This window comes from Anarrhichthys ocellatus, unplaced genomic scaffold (genome assembly GCF_004355925.1).
Source record: "Anarrhichthys ocellatus isolate YVR2014 unplaced genomic scaffold, GSC_Weel_1.0 scaffold7, whole genome shotgun sequence".
NCBI classification, from domain to species: Eukaryota; Metazoa; Chordata; class Actinopteri; order Perciformes; family Anarhichadidae; genus Anarrhichthys; species Anarrhichthys ocellatus.
Genome location: NW_022280037.1, coordinates 9950000 through 9972162, shown reverse-complemented (window position 1 = coordinate 9972162; position 22163 = coordinate 9950000). Strand labels below are relative to the sequence as shown.

Here is a 22163-nt window from a genome sequence, read left to right as displayed (position 1 = left end):
TAATAAAAAGTCTCAGTTATGTCTTCAGTTTGCTCATTTAATCCGATTAACAGTCTAAAGTTTAAGACATATTTGCTGTGACAAAGAAAAACAGCTGGAACCAGAGAATGTGTGTATTTCTGCTTGAAAAATGGCTGAAAACAATAATCAATTATCAAAACAGTTGTAGATTGAATAATTGATGAATCACTTCAGACCTAATTAAGGGAAATTATGTGCGATTATTCTGTAATTACCACCTTGGCTCAAAAGTTACAAGTCTCACTTTAAAGGAGTTCCACTTCGTAAACTTTTAATGTCTCGGAAAGAAGAAAAAAATGAATTCAAAGACAACAGATGAGTAAAAAAAAAAAAACCCAAAGAGAACAATGTCATTGTGTGGGAATCATTCACACACTGTAAATACACTAAATAATGAAGAGAACATCTCTATGAATAATGTTAGTCGCCTCAAATGTTTAAATAAAAATACAGAATTGTCAAACACACGGTGAGATGAATGCTGTTTGGCTTAGTCAGTACCAGCACATGCTAACAAAAGATCCTGACAGACATCTGACTCCGCTGTAAGTACAATCTTCAGAGTCACAAAAGGCATTTAACTGCACTCCTGCAGAGCGTCTATGGCATATCAAGCAGTGGTTGAGGCCTCGCACAGTGTTACAGGAGAGGTGGGAGACAGAGAGAGGCAGGAGGAGGAAATAAAAAAAAAAACACAACCAAGGCTTGTTATCATCTCATGGTGAGGACGAGCGTCTGTCAGCAGCGCCTCTTCTTCTGCCGAGGCGGCGTGACGGGACACGAGTCCTTTCTAGCGTTACAGTGACATGCTTTTCAAATGTCAAGACTCTCCCCTCTTTATTTCTCCCCTCCTGCGGAGCGACGCCGGACATTCCTCTCGTTACTTCATGCACAGATAGAAAGAAAGTCTCGGCCTCGACTCCGAGGTTAACTCGGGTTAACAAATGTCTGCGCTTGTAGTTGTGGAAGGTGCCGCACAGCCTGCACCTCCAACCTTCTGATGCACTCCTAGTTCAACGATGTCCGAGCATTGAAATCCACAGAGAGCAGGAGGGGGGTGGGGTGGGGTGGGGGGGGGGGGGGGGTTATTGATGAGTGAACAGTCAAGTGGAGCGCTTCTTCACTGCTCGGTGGGGCACACGTTTCGGTCTTTGCAGCAGAAGTAATGCACCACCACGCCGTTGGGATACCTGGCAAACGCACTGAGAGGGAAAAGATAAACACACAGAGGACGGGATTAGGACTCAAAGCTGCAGCAAAGCAGATAAACAAGCAATTCATCAACATGTAGAACAGGGAAACAAAACTGAGCGGGGTGTGAAATGAAGTGCAGCTCAGGGCAAATAAACAACTGAAACTGCAGACACAAAATAATGTGATAAAAAGAGATAAAAGATGCTGTTGCTATAAACTGACAGCGTCATAACACCCAAATGAATGAGGCTTCTGATGATAACCCTCAATAACTCTCAAGATCCACAGATGTATGACACATGTAATAATAATAATAAATAGAATAAGAGCAAAACATAAAAGATACCATTTTAACACATAAATACAACAATATTAAAAGTACATATGTTCATACTAATGCTCAGCCAGAAACAAGCCTGTCTTTTGGGGACCATGAATGACATCACTGAGATCGTTACCTGGTTCCCATTTTCTTCTTGCAGACTCTGCAGGTCTTCTCCTCCGTGACGACACATTTAACCTGCTGGTGGAAGATCCGCTCCTCCTGCACCTGAGAGCAGAGAACAGGTGAGCAGAGGCATCTTTAACATCTGGTGTCTGTGGCAGAGTTACCCGTGTGCTAGATAACGAGGTGAATACCTCTTTAGGCCTCTTAAAAAAAAAAAAAGAGTGTCATGCCATAAAATGTGTTATTCAAACGTATTGTTGGATGTACCAGATATACTCGTGAGCAAACGTGGGCGTCAGGTTACACGCGATGGGCCGATACTAGCGTGTTGTAAGTGGTGTTAAAGAGCAACCGCCACACCAGCATCTCAACAGATCGAAGTGACATGCGAGCTACGTGTACGTGCTGGTTAGCCGAGCAGCTTAATATCGCTGTAACCTGCAGACCGGACGTTAGCCGTGCAGCTTTCTGCTGAAGCACAAGATGACATCAGAAGAAGTTTGATAAGAAGGAGACTTTAGCAGGAAAGCTAATGTGATGGTTTTTCAAAGCTATGCAACAGTCGGACTGTGTCGTTTCTGCAAATTACTTGTGAAAACAAGTTCTCCCTCCACGTAGACACAGAATTGATTTGTTTCTCACAGAACAGAGAACATGTAATTACAGAGCAGATAAAAACAGTTTAATTTCCGTTGGACTTCATTCAATCAGGCAGGAAAAATCAATCTTTAATTGACCTGCTCTTAACTAACAGACGTGCAGCCCTGTGGCCAGAGGCAGCAGACACTGCTGTGCGTTACAGGCTGGGAACCACTGAACTAAACAACTCAAACATGTCGGATTCTCTGCTGACGAGCTGATGTAAACAAAGGAGGCCGTCCCTGTCCATCCTCTGGGAAAGGAGTTTTCACTGTAAAACCAACTTTTGTATATTGTTCTTATGCTAAATCACCTGGAGCACATTTTAGAAAATATATTATATAAGACATGAGTTGAGTGTCTTTAGTCAAATTTATCCACACAATTCAAATCTTCAAATTCCTCTCTGATGGTGAACACGTGAATGGTGACGTAGTTCTGGCAATTCGTCCTTCAACCTGAGCTCAAGGTGTCCCACAGCTCCTGCACAGAGCTGGGGATGAACTCACTCTCTCTCAGATGAAGGGAAGCAGTTTTATGTCTGACGCTGCTCTCTGACTTCACCAAAGGAAGACTATTAAAACACCATTTCTCTGAGGGAATCGATAAAGTGTCGCATTATCTCAACAAGAAAGGAAGACAGAGGCCTTGATTCCTTGTCAGCTCGCACTAATCAATTCTCACCACCTTTTCTTAAAAGGGTGACGTCGGTATTTTTCAACATAGAGAAAATGCAATTATAAAAAATCCAGTATTGAGGGAGAACGCAGCAGCCACTGAACAGGCTGAAATGTATTCACTCGTGACGACTCCTCACGTCAATATACATCCACTAAAAGTGCTCGTTTTTACCACCGACAGGCTCAGATTGCTTTAAATGTCTGACATCCTCATGGAAAGGGAAAAGTTGTTATTGTCATAGGACTTGTTGTGGTGGAAAAGGCGAGTGACATTTGGAGAGCAAAGTGTCGTGTGTTGTCAGAGTTTGTTGTGTTGGAGTACAGAAAGAGTAGCTTAGTGTTATCCGTCATGTAAAGAAACCCTCCAGGACTCACTCTGAGGAACTCGGCCTGCAGCAGACTCTTCAGCACCTGGTTGCAGCGCTTCCTCTGAGCCCTCTCCTCCAAGACGCTCTCCAGGAAGACCCGGATCTCTCGGATCTGAGTGTTTGCTGGGAGCAGGTTGATGGCCTGGGAAGACAAAAACATGAATTATTACAACATTATGAGGAAGAACTTTGAGCAAATTAACACTCATTTTAAAAGTATAATGTATAGAAATGAGCAGAGGCGGTGATCTTCATGTCGTGGTGAAGAACAGTTGCTGAACTGTATTCCAGAGGGAAGTGTCGCTTCCACATTCATGAGATGCAGAACATAACTCATTAATCATTTCCAAACGATAATACAAAATGAGATGACATCCTCTCGGGAAAAGTAATTTGCTGCTACATGACTTCTCTTACCTTTAGAAATAAAAAGGACTCGCCTGTTAGCCGCTGTGTGAATGAGGCTAAACACGATCGAGGCCAGCACTCTCGCTGTCCTCTTGTTCAACGTAATTAAATTAAATTAGCACAAACGGCCTCGTTACACTCAGACAGCTCAGAGTGAGAGTTTCCTGCAGAGAGACAACTGAGAGCTGGCATTCAGCTCAACTTATATTCTGTATTTGTGCTGCATGTTCGTTTAAATAAACGATACAACATGTAACTGCACTACTATACACCAAATAACATGCATTAGTTTGATTATTTAATACGACATGAGCTCTCTGACAGTTAGCCAACTCTGCCTCAGTCTCAAAATCAGTCGACCTTTAGTCACACTGTTTATCAGAATGAGGATCCGGCTGCTGAAACCTCAATGTTCAGGATGTTCGTTACTGAAGAGCTGCAGAACTTTAATTCATATCAATCCTTTGTGCTGAAAGAGCCTGACCCTGTTGCTCATGCGAGTAGCTCTTACTTACGAGTTCCCATAAAGCAGCTTTTCCTTGTTTAATAACATACAAGTATTGATCTCTTTGTCAGTCAGACAAACCAACAATACGTCACCCCACTATAGACATTTATAGACTAAATGACAAGTTGATTATTCCCAAAAAATGATTATATACAACAAAAAGAATGTGCTTCATGTTAGAAGTTTTTCCAGAAATATTGGTGCAGTCTCGTCTTGTTTTCTTGGCGAGGCAGAGTCTGGGAGCGAGGCCAGGGGAAATGAAAGCAGGTTGCCATCGAGTCAATGAGGGAGCGCAGGGAGGCACAGCGGCACAAAAAGACAAGATGGAGAGCTTCCCGGTTGTGGGATCCAAACTTAAACACTCACATAAACCTGCAGTGTTCCCCTTGAGACGCTCCTAATTTGACACGGCTGTGGCTGAGCACAGACGAGCAGTGCCTTTCACACACAATCGCTTCCACTTTAAATCACAGCAGCCTACAGCGAGGATATAACTGAGAACAGATAAACTTGTTTGTTTTATGGATTCAAATATTTACAGTGACAGAGTGGTGGCGTTTCAAAGACTCCGTCGCTTTGAGGAGATATGGAGAGAGAGAGAGAATCTACGATCAGCTGAGTGACTTAATGTGGACTGTGTGGAAAGATGCGCAGCAGCTGGATTGAATTGAAAAACAAACCAAAACAGCTTTATAAAGACCAGAGTCTCGCTATCTAGCTACACTACGCCCAAGTCCATTCACGCATGTGTTTTTGTGACAAAACGTAGTTCAGAGAGCTCATCAGGGATTCCTCCAGGCTAAGATCTTGTAGCGCAGTGTCATGCAGTGTGGAAACTACTTCAAGATTCCCAAAAGGACAGCGAGTTGTGCAGTGTGAACAGCACAGCAATCTGACGACTTTCAAAGTCCTGTAGTGGGAACTGGGCTTTAACCGTGAAAATGTGGCACCTTTTACGTGGATGTCCTTTTGAATTGAAGCAAAATCTATTGTTCTACCTACATCCAGCGCCGTCATTGACATAGTTGGATGCAAGAAGGAAATACAGGCCGCAGCTTGGATTTCTCAGGCTGCAATTGGACCTTGCACGCTGCGGAAATGGCTTCCCAAAATACAGAGGATGTTATGGAGGAGGATACTTTTTACAGTGTTTTGGCTGACTCGAGCCAGTGTATACGGCCGATGAATGCGGTGCGAGTCGACGAGGGAGCGATCGCAGCAGATAAAAGTTGAAGTTTATCCTGGTACATGTAGGCACATGTCAAAAAACAGCTTTTATTCAATTCTTTGCTATTTTGATTCTGGGTTCTGATAGTTGAAACTGTGCAAACCCCTCTCATCTCGCTCTAAAAACAAACTAAAAATCAAATCTTTAAATGAGCGTTCAGTTCAGTGGCTGCTCTAATTTCACACCAAATGACTAATTTTGTGTGTGTGTGTGTGTGTGTGTTATCGTAAATCATGTTATTCCATCTCATTGTTATGCAGCCTAAACAAGCCGACTCTTATCAGTTCCACGTCTTGTCTGAGCTCGCAATGATCACTTAATCTGAGCGATGGCAAAGAGTCAACTCACAATGATAAAGCACCGGGTTGAATTAGAAAGTAATTCCTGCTCTCTGATTGAATGAGCCGTTTGAAGCACCAGATGAGATTGGCTGAGTAGAAAAGTAGAATTCAAGTGCAGCCTGATTTTGTGCACATGTCAGAAGACTTTTGCAGCCTTTTCTGTGTCAACTCACAGTAAACACATGTTACACTCCAAGGAGATAAAACAAAGAATGAGTTGCGATTACCAGACTGGGGTCAGGTGCCAGGTCACCGGAGAGAGGAATGTGCGTGCCGCTCTGTGGTCGTTTACCTTGGTGGTGTCGAGTTTGCTGTGGTGCAGCTCCAGGACGTGCAGAGCCGCCTGGAGGTTGGCCTGAGGCTCCGACAGCTCCATCTTGATGGGCCCCAAGCAGTGGACGTCAGGAGGGGACAGGTACATTCGCAGCAAAGACAGATAAACCTGAAGGGAAGAAATACAGCCGTTGGTGCTCAATGTCTCTGCTTCACCATCGTTACGGGTTTGATGTCGAAAGTAGACTTAACACACAGGCATCAAATATTCAGTGTCCAAACAGAGATCTTGTATATTTCTGACCTTTACAGAAACAGCAGTGATCCGTTAATAAATCTGATGATGATTCATGTATTTTCATTTAGATCTTGTTTGGTTGCAGAGTCAAGTGCGTCACAATGTCAGCTGTCCTTTCTGACAAAACACGTTTCATTGGGAGCTTGAGCCGTAAATAATCCATTATATTTGTGTAGCACTTTCTGCAAACCCAGAAGCACTTAACAGACGGCAGCCGAGCGCACAGAATGAAATAAATGGTCATAAACAACAACTAAATCCAGGAGGAAAAGGCAGAAATTATTTAAAATTATTTTTATGAAAAAAGCCACTTACATCTTTATTCCCTTCGACCGAACTGTTGTAATGGCTGTGACAGTATCTGCAGAGCACAAGAAGATAAACCATGAATTTAAATTGATTCTTCATCTTTAGTCACATCAGCTGCTGGACTTAGCAAACATTTGGCAGGTGACTGGTGTTAATTATCCACGCAGTCGTCGTCGTGCAGGAGTACTCACTCTTCAGCCATGCGGGTGTCTTTCAGGATGTGCACATAGATGAAGAGCGCCTGCTCGTGTTTACCCATCCGACCCAGAAGCAGAGCCCGCTCCTCCAGCAGGCCTTCAGCATGGAAAACAAGTTTCACCCTTCAGCTTAAAACGTATAGAAGTTGGCTAAAACCTTCCTCTATAACTGCGAACACATGTCCATGAGGTAATGGAAATGACATGAAATACTTTGTTTTACTTAAGTGCATGTTACATAACATTACATCTAGCCCCTTGAGGCAAATTTATGGTTATATTAAAACTGACTGGACATATAAACTGACAGTAAAATATGTGGTTCAGTTTGAATTTCTACAGATTTCTGTATCAAAAACAACAGATTTCCTTCCATCCTCAGTGTGTAAATGCTTATGGCTGATACTTATTTTCGGCCACAGTTCTTACCATCAAAGGGGAAGTCACTGACGAGTCTGGCTGGTTCATAGCTGGTAGAAATATCCAGGAAAGACAGCAGCTTGTTCCTGAACTCTCCCAGATCACCTTCCTCTTTCCCCGCAGACACAGCTGGAACTCCTACAGCAGCAGAGTCAAGAAATTGTGAACATGATTGACAGATAAGTTAATAATTCAAATAGTCTAGGTTACAAAAGGTAATCATAACAATGATCAAGTACATCAAATATATGAGAAGTGCTTCAAAGAGCTACAGAAATCCTTTAAAAAGGAAACTGTATGGTTTAATTCGTTTTTTAACTTGAATCATTATTAAAGGCTCATCCTCGTCTTAATCGTACCCTGTGGAGTTATTAACCACTCGCAGCACTACAGACTTAATATCTTTATCCCGTTTTGTTTGTATTGTGCACGCCCACGAGGACGCAGCGTGCTTCACATCCTGCCAATGGCTTTAACACTAATCTACGGATTGACAGTCAGTGGGAACACGCCAACAAAGGCAGTGAAGAAGAAGAAGCAGAAGACTGCTGGCAAGCAAACATGGACGTAAACTACGCAGGTTCTCTCACATCTAACCGTAGGCTTTGCAATGGTTTGATTCAGAAGGAAATGCACCCTGCATGTCTGTTAGACCTCAGAGATACACGCCATGTGTTTTGGTAAGAAACACTGGATGTAAACAAAACTTTTCTTTTGCTTTTTCACAAGTCCAGAAGAAAACTAAACGGAGCACATTTGAGGTGAACCTTAAAAGAGTGCTGATAAAGGAACAATAAATAATGGCTGTAGAACTGAATGATCTCAGAGAAACAATATCTTAATATCACAGGTCGCATTCTGAAATATGCTTCATAGCGAGACCTGAAGCAATAACCTGCCCCAAGGACAGATGTATTTATTTAATTAGTTGTTTTTATTACTTTATTTCTCAGACAGAGTGCACATTAATGAGCATCGCTGGAAGTGTAGCCGTCTGACAGGTTTATGTCAATACACGGTCCCTGGATGGTCATTAAAAGACACGGAGAGAGACAGATGGACTTCATAATAAATCCTGACACAGGATCAATGTGTAAAGCAGTGAGAGACAACTATCTGGAGGAGTAGGCAAAGGCAAACCGAAACCATATGCAGTGATGTAATCACATGAAAGTCCTCCGATAAATTTGGATTATTGTTCTTTTGGCATTAAGAAGATATTAAAGCCCAAGGCTCATGTTGCCCTGCAGCTCAGATAGAAGAATTCACTTCACTTTGTAGCTTTGCTTCAGGTAGAAAGGAATGAATGTTAAGTATCTGTATCAAGATGAAAACAATAGTTTTTAAAAGAGGCATAAAGTAGTTTGTATAAAACTTTTCATGACTTTTTAAAAGGGCCTGCAGATACTCTGAACTTCACTTAAATTAACTCTCAAGTATTCTGTTGCTCGTACCTTCTGGCAGTGAGTTGAGGTACTGCTTCATGAGGCCTTGGACCCTCTCCAGGTAGAGCTGGATCAGCACATTGTGAAACTCCGGGCCCTTATCGTCCCACACGTAAATGATGTGCTCCAAATATGGGATGGCGAGCTCCTTAAAGCCCTCCTTCAGGAAGTTCAGCACCTTGTCTCTGGGCAAAGTCTCCACCTCGGTCAGGTCCTCTGTGAAGATCTGGACAGGAAGAGAGATCTTTAAACCTACGGGAGAGCTTTCTTTACGCCGAGTGGACATAAAGTACAAAAATAGAATGAGCTTCGATCTATGACCAAAGAAATACAAAAACGTAAAGCAATTTACAACATTCATATAGGACTAAAACAAATAAGTGAACCGTTGTGTAACATTTTGCGTCCCACCTTCAGGCCGTCCTCAGAACAGATCTTCAACACCCAGGGAGAAAACTCAAAGATTATTCCCAAATTCTCCTCTCCTGTGTGTGGGGGAGATAAGGGAGTTTAACTTCTTCAGAAGGCACTCAGAGGAAAACAAGTAAAGATGGAAACAAAGCAGATGATCGCACTACATGCTCTTTCTGATATTAAAGAATAGAGCCCAACGTAGTAGAGCTGCAACAATTAGTCAAATATTTAAGTAGTCAATCAACTGGCAACTATGTTGATTACATATTGAATAAATAGCCGGTCCAGAGCCTCAATTCTGATTGTTATGACAATGTTGACGTTAAACATCATTTTGAGCCAGACATCAAAGATGGCCACAATCCATCGGGAGCTGGCCGGACTCTGGGCCACAGTGTTCACATGTGTGGAGTGAACCAGCAGCTGCTTCTCATTCCGGAGGACGGAGACTCTACTGGAGTACAGACGTGGATTTCTGGGTCAAAATGATGTCTAATTGTCAAACTGATGCCAGAATTCTTGAGGTTGCCTTTCACGAAAAACGTGTCTTCATACAGAATTCTAGGTGCTCTGGTTTAAAAGTTTATTTTTCAAGATGGAGTCAGGGACCTGGGGGCTATATTTATTTGATAAAAAAGGTCCATAGAAGTTAAATCTATCAATGGTCACGGATTTGAAGTTCGAGACCGAACTAGAACAATTGAAGTGCACTTTTCTGCAAATAAAATAAAATTAAAGTCAAAGATTCCAATTTACACATTTATAGACCAAACGATAATCGTGAGAAAAAAAACTAGCAGATTAATAAATAATTCAAACATTTGTTATTAGTGTAAAGTGCTGTCGTAGCGTATAAACAGTGCTAGAGCCAAACTGAAATAAAAGAAACAGAATAAGTAATATTACAAAATATAACAAGAAAGATCGAGTTGTTGTCTTGACTTGAATAACTTTATGACCCAATGTTGCACTGTTTTCCAAAACCATCGTTCCAGTTATAATGACGTTCTTTGGGGGGGGGAAGCAGAAGAACGGTGCTGTATAATGCATCGCCACCATTAACAAACTGAACCACAGCCAACAGAGGTTGGAAGCCTCCACACAGCTTTTGATATTTTTGTTTTTTCCCCCACTGGGTTTTATCTCACAGGCAATTTACTGGATTGTTCTGGAGTTTAACCACATTGAAAAGGCTGATGGGAAGAAACAGAAAATCCCTGGTTCACAGATTAGTAACAGAGTAAACAGTAACACGCATGGAGCAAGATCCTCTCGTTTAGTCGGTGCCAGACGTATGAGAGACTGCAGACCATGTCGTTTACATTTCATCCAACATCCACCATCAATCAGGGTGAACGTTCCTCTCAGAGCCTTTCCCAAAATCACCCCAACAAATTGAACATATCTAGTCGCGGTGACAACTTTGACGCCAGTTTAAAACAGACTCCTTACCCAGTCTTTGGAGGTACTGCACCGTTCGCTCGTGGCCCTTCAGCGGAGAGTTGGCCTTGGTGGACTGGTCCAGCAGCACCTGCAGAGCTGGTGAGGACAGATGAAGGGAGGCGAGTGAGAGGGCGAGCGAGAGCAAACGTGAGATCGGTCTGACTGATGGAAAGTGGCAACATGTCATCTCCTCTGTGGTGCGCACTGCGTTACATAACTCCTGGATGGAGCACAGTGCACAGTGTTAATTGGTGGACGGGAACAGCTGGTTTGAATTGAGGGGCATCGACTCGAGCAGCATGACATCAGAAGCACAAATTGCAGCAGCGGGTCGATTGAAACCAGCCGCGCTCACAGCGAGAACGGCCCAGAATCTGCCGCAGTATCCCACCAGAAACCAAACAACATCAAGACAGCCGTGATCTACGAGGACGACAAGCCGACCGCTGTGATCTACGAGGACGATGAGCCGACAGAGTGCAGGAAACCTCCTCCAAGATAAATGAATATAAAACATAACGGAACAATTCAGAGTCCAAAGGCTCTTGGTTTCTGAATTGGGAGGCAACGAGGAGGCCGCTGACAAAGGCCAAGGAAGGTCTAGCGTCAAGTGATCCGTCATTTAAATACTAAACCCCAAACTCAACATCCAATTTAAAAGTGAAATTGGGAATGGATATTTCAGTGCGTTTCATTGTTGTGTGTTCAGTTATCATGCTGAGGCCTGCAGACGATAAAGCACATTATGACGAATAAAACGGATCATCCGTTTGATTGAATTATCTTTTATCTGCTGCACGAGAATGAATTTCCCACTCAAAACATTTTTAAAAATCACATCAGAAAATTAATTTAAGTGACTTCATTTAAGAGGAGTTTTCCTGTGAAAGTTGAAAGAAAATGCAACGCTGGCTGCATCATTATCTATTCAAATATATCTATTAAAAGTACTTTCATCATTTTACACCAGTAGAAGTACAAAAGAATTAGCACTAAAATATACTTCAAACAGTAAAAGTAAAAGGTACTAATTGAGAGTGTTTTATTATACATCATATTATTATTAATAATATTATTACTTACACTTACTGAACATGTCAGCAGCATTTCAATGTCACACCTGGTCGAGGTAAAGTCAATTCCGGCTAGTTTAATCTACATCAATACATCATATTTTATAAATGCATCATATTGATGTAAAATCTTAATCTGAAAAGTAACTAGTAACTGCAGCTGTCATGTAAATGTTGTAGAGTAAAATGTACAATATTTATACAACTATAAAGTAGCATAACTTTTAAATACTCGCTCAAAATAGTACTTCCCTACAGCTGTGGTTTTTACGTACTTTTAAAGTCAATACAACATTTAGAACATATAGAGACACAATCCCCTTTAACCAGAGCAGCAGAATTCACACAGAGAAGAATACATTATGTGTGTCTAGTATTGGATATGTACAGTATCTAGTATTCTTTACTCAAACAATATTCAACATTTGTAAGAAAACCAAAGATTAATCTTGTTCATTAAGCCCAGTTCTTTGAATTTGTTAAACATGTAAAACACTTGGAGGGAATGTTTGCAGCGTGTATTTTGTTGGAGTTCACCAGGTCGGTCGGTTTGGCTCTGTGTTAAATGACGGTCAGTGAACATTTCTTTAGAATAATCACAGATTTCAGTCGACTCATCCAAATGAAAGAGAAAGAAAACCAAAATAAACTCTATTTAACGAGAGCTTAACACTTACTGCAGGTTTATCCTCTTAATGCTGGTTCCTGTTTCTCACCGTCATGTTTCTTTAAAACAAGTCGTGGCTTCTACTTGCTTATGCAGCTTAAAATGTCTTGTTATCCATTCATGCGTAAAAGCCTATTTGAACTTGCACTTGAACTCGACAGAGAAAAATATCGGTTTTCCAGGAAAGCCACAACAGCTGAAGGAGGTGTATAACTCCACACCGTGTTAAATGAATCATTACGCCCCAAATCACACAAATGGAATTCAAACTGTCTTTGCAGAGAAGCACAGATGTACAAATAAGGACTAAAGTATTAGGCATCCCGTTTTGGGACAGAGCTGGATGAAAAGTGAAAATCACTTGAAGTGAGACAGATTACTTCTACTGCTTGTATCACACGAAAATGCACAAAATGTCCCCCAAATACTTTGATGAGCATTAAATAAAAATAGTGCAATCTTAAACTGCTGACAAAAACTTAATTTTACAGCAAAAAAAGCTGATATTTAAAAGTTGAATCCCTAAGAGTAAGGAGTCCAGACAATAAAACATTGAAGATATCTAAATGTTTAAAAAACACGGTTGTGAAGTTGCAACTTGTTTAACTTCCCCAAACAGTATTCCAGCAGGAAGATCAGATCCCCACAATCACACGCAGCTCACGTCCGCCCCGGTGGGTGAGCAGTGAGCAGCAGAGCCTCCTTACCTTTCTGGTGCAGGCCCTTCTTCTCATAGAGGATGATGAGCTCGCTGTACTTGTGGGCCTTCTTCAGGACGTACTCGCTCTCCTCGATGTGGCAGTGGTTGTTCTCCAGACGAAGGAGGGGGGACACCATGGCCACGTTGGTCTAAAGAGCAGATTATAAAAACATCAACACCACACATTTACAAAACCTTAATCCGTTCACCCCTTTTAAGCTCGGGTTGTGTTTCACCCAAAGACTTCAGGAACGGTGACCCCTCACTGATTGGTTCCGTTCTGCTTCACAGATCATTATCGATATCATTTAAATAATGTGGTGCAGGTGTTAGCACTCATTGTAAGAGGAGCTCCAGTCGCTCTTCGGTTATCCCTCCAGTGTGATCTGCCCTTTGAGTTCCTCGGATTAAATGGTGCTTATTATACCTCCCCAGAGGAGCACCTGGTGGCATTTCCCCTGGATGCCACATGGACCGACTCGTCTAAATGTTGAAGAGCAGCAGAGACGCATTGAAGACAAAAGCCAGATCTCTCTGTGGAGAAACTTACTTTGGCTGCTTGTATCTGTGATCTCATACTTTCTCACCATAGATGAGGTTTGACACAGTGTGCCTGGTACATTGAATAGCTGTCCAGGCATCTACCTCCCTGAATCAAACCCCAGACTGACGTTACTGCAGCTACACGGAGAGGACGCTGCTTTAAAACTGTGACTTCAAAGTACATCTGCCAATGCAGCGCCTGACACAGAACCCATTTAGCTACGTGGGAGGTAAAGTGAACTGCCTCATGGTGCTGCCAATTCCTGCAAATGTTTGGATTTACATCCTTGTGATATGAAATAATTTTTCTGTAAGCAGACGATGAAAACTGCCAAGTTCATTAGAGCCGAAACAGTCGTTTATCCTGAAATATAAAACAGCTGGATTAGGTTCACTGTAGAGTGGTTGTTGATCAGAAAGTACGACATGAGTCATGAGTGGCATTAAAGAAAAGAGTATTATAAAAATAAGCTTGTTTAAAAAAATGTTTCTAATGAAAAAAATCAATCATTTTATGAGGAAAATATGACACCTATTGGCAAAATGACTGCATGAAATAAAAACGTTTATTTTATCTTTGTCAAAACGTATTCATTGCTTTACTTCCTTTAGTATTAAAATCTTGGTCGAATAAAAAAATGTTTGAAACAAAATAAAAACAACTTTTGGAGGATAGTAAATCAATAAAGAGCAACACACTGAACTGTTTTCTGTATATTCTGCAAGACATTGAATTATTAATATCAAGTAATAAATGGCAGTTTGGACTGTAATGTCTCCATTTGTTGAGAAACAAAAAGGAAGGTGGTCTTACGTGCAGGTAACACTTCAGCAGGGTGGTGTCAATGATCTGCAGGAGCTTTTTTCGGCTTTTGATAGTAGGCGTGCCCTCCATGAGCGGGGACGTTATAGAAGGGTCCGAGTCATTCAGCTGTTTCACAAGGTGGCTACGTTTCTGTGAGGACAAACAAACAAAAAGGTTAATATTGTGCCTCCTTTGATTTACTCCAACTATCTTGATCTTCACACGTAACATGCTTATCGACTCTTGTGTTTTTGGTAATCCTCCAAGTAGAGCCTCGTTCAAAGTGGGGTCTGACAAAATGCATCACTTCCATCATGGATTCACACACACACACACACACACACACACACACACACACACACACACACCTGTGTGAGATAGTCGATGAGGGCGAGATGAGCCTTCTCCAGCTCTGCCACGGACAGAGTAGGCAGAGGGTTGGGGTAGTGCAGCTGTTTGCGGTAGTCTGCCGGGAGCAGGTCTGGGTACAGCCCGATCACGTGGGTGGGATCTGCAGAGCACACGGGGGGGGGGGGGGGGGGGGGAATCTATCACATTTATATTCCACGTGTGCGATACTTGAGTTTGTTTAGTAGATGTGACATCATTACATGAGAATGTTATTTGTAATAAAAACATTTCCATCAATACACACAATAAGAAACAGATGTGCAATGAGGTGAAGAAAAGACAAAGAAAAAGTAGACTTAATAAATGTTGATAAAATTAAGGCCAGTTTCACCTTAAATAGGCTCCAATACATAAACATTGATCATGAGAATACAATGAGAGGACGTTTATCACACCTACCTGTGCCCAGTTTGGCAAACACCTGCATGGAGTCATCAAATCTCTTCTGGCAAAACAGATTGAAGGCATAGAGATTCTGGATGTGATGGATCTGCTGCTTCTTATCACCGTCGGAATCATCCTTCATCTTCTGGCGGAAAACAGAAATAAAAGAAATAGAAGCAAAAGAAAAATGTATCAGGCTACAGAAAAATGTCTCCAGTTAACTCCTCAGAATGTGGAAACCACACAAATGGCCTTTATCATTCTTGAAGATACTCCTGGATAGCTAGACAGCAAGATAAGCTGACAATGAAGCACAAAGCCGTTTCAACATGCGGCTCCTAATCAAGATAAGTGATGGTCGGGTTCCATCCGCTGAGCTAAAGCGCCAATTGAATCCTGAGGAATAAATGAGGTTAAATAGTGAAGTGAGTGGTTGCGCTGCTCACCGCCAGCTGAAGAGCCAGCTCAAACTGTTTGTCCTGAAGGAGATGCCGGATCTGGGTGGCTATCGACACGGGAACCAGGCGCCACACAAAGTGGTTGCTGGCGACGTACACAATATTTTGCCTGTGAAAGATAAGAGGAGAGAAACAAGATGAGAGAGGACAGGTCGGAAAACAAAAGTGTTTTTTCTATGTAAGGAGGGAACTCACCATCATGAGAGATAGAAACTGGTGAGAGCAAATCATGCATGAGGATGTTATGTGCAGGAACCAGAGTGGTATACGTAAAAGTGTCACCAGTCTTTATTGAATCTGTAACTTTAAGCCCCGAGTCTTGCAGTAGCCACTGCAGCCTTTTTCATTTTTTTTTTACCTCAAACACACTGCAGTACTGAGCTGTATTGCTGCCAGCATGACGGAAAGAAAATCTTACTGTTACAACATCCTTATAACAAGATATTTATCATGTTATGACATATTTGAGTTCAAATTATTCCGTTTTTTTCTTGTTATAACAGCACATTATCTTATAAACAAGAAATTGTATTTTATTATTAGTAATTATAACCGGATAAGTTGTTATGATCATGTTATGTGTTGGTATGTTGTTATAACAAGACACTTCCATATGGCAACACAAAACTCAATATTCTCAAATTCCTGGAGCGGTGCAATAATGCAGCCAGTAAAATGTTGAACTTATACTGAAAAGTAAACAGCTAATGTCCTAAAACAATCTTTTGGTGCTGTAGTTGGGTCAGAACTATGTGTTATAAAATCACATCTTCACAGAGCTCTGCCTCACCCGGCTGAGGTGATGAAGCGAGGTCTCTGCAGCTCCACATTCTGCACCAGTAGCCTCGGCTCAAACGTCCGGATCTCCACGTACCGAGGAAGAACGGCTATGATGTACGGAGGCTGGTGCTCTGAGAACGTGTGAAACAAAGAGACGAGAGTGTAAAACGTCAACCAAAAACCCAACCGCCACAGGTGGGTTTAAGACATAAAAATATCAAACATCTTCTGCACGTCATTAAATGTCTGTAGGCTTACATAAAGACGTTTTTCAAGTTAATACACGGGTCAAAAAGTTGTTTTTGAGGGAGAAGAGGTAACTGACTTTATTACATTTTTCATTTATTCGACAGTTGACGGAGAAGAGACGGACAGGAAATAAGGAGAGAGAGAGTTGATATGCAACAGAGGTCCTCTGCTGGAAACGTACCCGGCATGTTACCGTTACGTGGCATGTGCTGTGACCATTTGGCGACCAGGGCTCTCCGACAATATATTTTGTTGCAGAATGGACGTACTGGATTCATTCCAACATTGAGAAGACAAAAACTTTTGCTTTATAGCACCTAATCTACCTGTATTTATTTAACGGAGCGATTAATCGTTAAGTCTATTTAAATATCAGAAAATAAAAACACCCACTATAATAGACATAATCGTTTCAGCTCTAATAAGGATTGCGTGTTTTGAAATCCACCTGACCCAAACTCTGTGTCTTGACGGCAGGTGCATCAGCTGCGATTATGGAGGGAAGTCCTTGAGGCTACTAGGGCAGGAAATCCAGCCAAAGACGGCCGTCCAGACAGGCCTGAGGTGGGACTCTGGATGTGGGACAGACTGTGCCCACAGGCCCTCTGGACGGTCAGTTACATGCATTTCAAACTGACCAGCACTCGTCCTCTGCTGATGCACGCACATCATAGCCACCATATTTGTCTATATCAAAACAAGGAAATTGGAAACTGTATGAAACCACTGCTTCATTTCCCCTTCATATCGTTTCCACCTGCGTACCTTCTACAGGAAGAGGAGCCTTCAAAAACAACATGAGACCTTCATCTGCATCACCTCTGTTCTAAAGCTCATTAGTAATCCAGACATGTGGTGTCTTAGTCACAGGGTAAAAAATGATGTATTAAGTTTCTAAAAAAAGGATGTTTCCTCTGCTGACGTGTGGGAAACAGTAGCACAGCTCAGACAGAGTGGAAAGCTTGAGGAAGAGGGAAGAAAAGTCAGACAGCAGCTGGATGGCAGCAGATGACGATGGCAGTATTTAGGCCAGATGCTTCATCAGGTGTTTGTTTTAATAGTTGCTATGTGAACAAACCCGTTCAATCAGTGTCACAAGAACTGTTCGGTCACATACCAGTCAGTGAAATCAAAGAGCAACATACTGAACGCTTTATACAGATGAAGTAAAAAAAAAAAAATGTATTGATGGAAAGTTCCTCAAAGAAAGAGGAAGGAGATGAATCTCAGACTACGCTCACGCTTGTGTTAAAGGAGTTCCAATAAAGATATTTTAGTTGCCGACTGTGTTTTCTAATTTGTGTGTGAAACAAAAACCTGCAGGTACATTTTATGCCATTCCCTAAATCTAACTGTCGTAATTGTATTCTCCACCGCAGCTTGTCCTCCATCCTGAATGCGCTAAAATGCTTAAAACCCGTTTCTCCTTCTGGCATTTCCTCGTTTTGTCCTCTGATGTTATTTGCTCTCGCCAGTGCAGAAAGGTATCATCATGGCCCAACTCTTTAATATCAGCAGTCTAATAAGTTGTTGGAGAGAATGTCTTCAGCAAAATCAATAGATACTTACTTTTGACTAAATATGTCTGTTAATCAAGCTGCGTCTAAGACGGTGTTGCTCAGTTTGTGTAATGCCATGAATTTTTTGAAGGTTTTAACTGCTTAGAAAGAGTGATAAAAAAAACAAACAATGAGCTCATTTGGTTTCTGTCCATGAGTGAGATGGACTCCCAGAGGTGACACATTCTGGCGAACACATTCTGGCGAACACCTTCTGTGTTATCTGGAAACCAACCCACATAGAGCGCCGAGGGAGGGTTTTAAGCTCTTGTTAGTCTACATGTGTGTGTCTGTTTGACTTTGCTGTCAGTTCTTGTCAATATTGAAAACATGTTAGCTCCAGCAAAAACACAGACTTGTACTGGGTATGTAGTAGCTTGTTTACCATACAAGCAGAAAATAGAACGGCTTGAGCAACTAGTAATTCTATTTCTACAAGAAAGTGGACGCATGTAAACATAACTCAGTGTAGAATATGAAATGTCTCACAGTATCAGCTGGTGTGCATCTCTCTTACCCATTGCTATTGGGATGTCGGTCCAGTTCAGGGCACACTTCTGGGTGCAAACGCCCTCTTCATTCAGCACTACGGTTAGGTCATCCTGGCCAACCGCCACCTTCCCATCAGCCAGTGGGGTAACCAGAGGCTCCAACTGTTTCCCGGTGGGGAAGAGCTCCTTGATGGAGCCCCGGCCATCCATCTGATCGACAGCAGAGGTTCAGAAGAGCCCATCAATAACATGTTACAAACTTTGTCTGTACGGTCAAGTGAACAGTGCTTCAGACAAACAACTCAAAAAAGATACGAAAAATGAATACTAAGGCTGAAGCCTCAAATAAACATGCAAATTCAAGATTAACATAACAGACAGGAACTCATTAAATAATAGACTACTTCTGAACTTTCCAAAACATGTCCATGAAACACCCCCTAAGTTACATGCTAAATATTTGTAGTTTTCCCCTTCACAGAGAATAAAGGCTGGATCACAACAGATCCACTGATTTATGAACTGCAGAAGAAGACTTGTGCTGTGATTTTTTTGCACTATTTGGGATAGTTTAGAACAAACTAAGCCTTCAGATGTAAAGAATGAATTATGCTGCAGGAGTGTTTTATGTGGTTTTATGTGGTCTGTTGATGTTTTGATACTTTAAAACATCTCTCACCGTTAAGGAACACACTACAAACCTTTTACAGACTTCTGGCAGAGCATAACTTTAAGTTGTAGGTAGCTAGAGGTAAAGCTGAATATAAAAAGCTTATTGTTATCCATTCCTGTGGCACATACCCGAATGAGGTAATAGTCTCGCTTGAAACCAACACATATGGAGTTTTCACACCAAGCCATGGACTTTGGAATGTCTGGTGCACCAAAGTCTGCCTGACAGACGAAAAGAAAACATTAGGATGATTAAATGCATCAAAGGACTGAAAAAAAAAACAAAAAAACCCTGTCCTGTTGTGGGTCACATCTCAAGTTTATTTCATTTTACCTGCAGCTCGTGGAACTCTCTGTCCTTCCAGTAATACAGCTGGAGTTTCTTTTTCACCGCAACACACATTCTCAACCTTTCCTCTCCTGTGCTAGTTTGCTGAAAAAATATACAATTCATGAGTTCAAAATATGAGGATAACACAGACATGTGGAAACAAAAGAAAAAAAAATGTCTCAGACATAAGATTGTATGGAAATGATACCTGTTTTATGTATGTTTCAGCCAATTAACTGTTAATGTTATATTAGTATTACTGTTATATTAGTGTGGAACATTTTAAAAACATACTGCCTTGTAGTCAATTGGTCAAGAAACACCAGTTATGATCCACTCAAAACCACCTGATAAATCTGAATAAACCAGCTCAGTCAAAGCTGCCTGTTGGCTCTTAAACAGTCCACTAATCTATAATTGTATGTTTGTAGTACTTTACATATTGCATGAATATGATAGCAGTGCTGTACAGTAACAATACAGCAGGCAATGTGTCTAAAAGCTGCAAGTGTAAAAGGACAGTAACTGACCTGCAGGTCACAGGTGAAGAGCGTGGCACCTTTGGCTTTGGACACCACCGTAATCTGCTGGAAGGTCAGGAGATCATGGACGTGGATGTTGTTCTCTGGAGGAGAAAAGAGATTAAGAGAATGACGATGAACGCTCTGCTTTAACGCAAAAAGATTACAGTTTTATCAATTAACAGGTGAAGACTAATCAGGAAATATATACATTTATTAGGGAGAGAAAACGTACCTAGAAGACTGACAAGAATTTTGTACTGCGAGACAACGTAGAGCTGTAGAAAGAGAAAGACACCCAATTAAAAGGAGGTTTGAACCAAATGACAGGCTGAGAACACACTAGAGCTTCTTTGTTTCACCCACTGTTCCTGTGGTTTTTGCCACTATCTGTAAAAATGACTAGTCTTAACTACACTGATTCAATTTGAAGGTTGTTCTGAGCCATCAATCATCTTTGGTAGCCTACGGTGGCATATGGATGGGTCTTAAAGCATGTGGGATTAGCTGAATCATTCCAAGAAAGGAAGTTGGCCATTAAGAGCTGAATTTAGTGTAAAGTAGTCCTAGAAATCTGAACATATTTGAGTTGTGACTCGCTCACCAGACTTCAAATGCATCTTACAGCCTTATCTACCTGCTGAATCTTCTTTGAGAAGTTCTTATTGGATTTTTCCAGTGTCACCTCGAACCGGTTGGTGCCTAAAGAGAAAAGAGGAAGCAGGAAGCATTAGGTCTACAAATACACAAGGGATCAGATGCACCACACATCTCCTCGGCTCATCCTACCTGCATCCTTCTTTATTCTGTAGAGAAGAAGATGCCCTGGCTTTGTTCCCACGAGCAGCCAGTCCTCTGTGGGAAGGAAACGTAAAAGAGTCAGGGTCTGACAGTTGAGAAGGATGCCGTCATTTATCACTTCACCTGAGACTGTATTTCAATAAAAGCCCAGAAGAACCACTTTTAATACCACAGAACAAAACGAGTAGCTGTGGGATAAGATACATCAAAGTGTCAACAATTTACCCCAGGCCGCAAGACAGTCGATCTGAAGAGGAAGCTTCTCCAAAATAGGCACCGGCTCATACGCGTCGTGCATCTTGAAGCAATACTTTTGACTCCAATTACAGACCGCTCTGATGACTCGATTCCACAGGGAGTTGTTGACGGCCGCTGATTAGTCTGTTAGGGGTGGTCCGCCTTTATGTGCCGCCATTAACCGACTGAGCAGTTTTAAATGTTTCCACGGGGGAATGAAGGAAATCTTGGTTTGGACTTCTGTGAGTGCTATGTAGCTCGGCTTGTTAGCCAGCTAGTTAGCTCTCCAGACCAAAACAACAGCTGATTGTTAGCCTGCTAGCTTAGAAGTTAGCGAGCAACGGCTACATTGTTCCCTCTTAACTCTACGCCAACTGAAACCCCAACAAAGACAGTCCGTTCCTGTGTCGATAAAGACAAAACACAACCTTCAATTAACTTAATTCAAATAGTATTAGCCGTAGCGGTTAGTTTTTGTTAGCTTCTTGTCGCTACTTCCTCAGTTGTCTTGCGGGTTGTGTTGACGACGGCTGCGCGAGGGTATGGTGTTTGACAGGCACGTGACAGACGTCAGTGAACTCACGAGGACCGCATCAAAGGTGCAGTGACCACATTTGTGCTCATGGCTAAATAGTGCTGTGCTATTCTCGCGATATGTTATTCGTGGCACCTTAAAAAACAGTTGTTTACCTGTTAAAAATAAGAATAGATGTTTTTTGGGGGAAATAATTACAGTACAGTACAGAAAAGGTAACACAAATTGCATTAAAGAGCATTCTAAACCTCAAACAGTACATTATGCTTACAAATAGGCATCTACACCTTAAATTTATTTGTGTTAAATGCC

General features: G+C 41.8%; 1 protein-coding gene across 2 annotated transcripts; it reads right to left on the bottom strand.

Annotated features, from left to right (window-relative positions):
* Positions 1–1081: 1081 nt before the first annotated feature.
* vps39 (VPS39 subunit of HOPS complex) lies at positions 1082–22084 on the bottom strand. 2 transcript variants are annotated; one of them, XM_031847239.1, is made up of 24 exons: positions 21305–22084; positions 21068–21133; positions 20916–20980; positions 20514–20556; positions 20288–20382; positions 19761–19859; positions 19556–19648; positions 18781–18964; positions 16466–16586; positions 15664–15784; positions 15233–15362; positions 14791–14933; positions 14432–14572; positions 13082–13223; positions 10644–10730; positions 9189–9262; positions 8787–9003; positions 7342–7470; positions 6907–7009; positions 6722–6767; positions 6128–6277; positions 3358–3492; positions 1674–1765; positions 1082–1223 (listed from the first exon to the last, which is right to left on the bottom strand). In XM_031847239.1, the coding sequence occupies exons 1-24, from the start codon at positions 21375–21377 to the stop codon at positions 1142–1144; spliced, it is 2631 nt and encodes an 876-aa protein (XP_031703099.1). In that variant the 5' UTR covers positions 21378–22084; the 3' UTR covers positions 1082–1141. The 2 variants fall into 2 exon arrangements, with proteins under 2 accessions (XP_031703099.1, XP_031703100.1); XM_031847240.1 differs by having other exon boundaries at positions 15233–15359.
* Between the last annotated feature and the right edge of the window lie 79 nt (positions 22085–22163).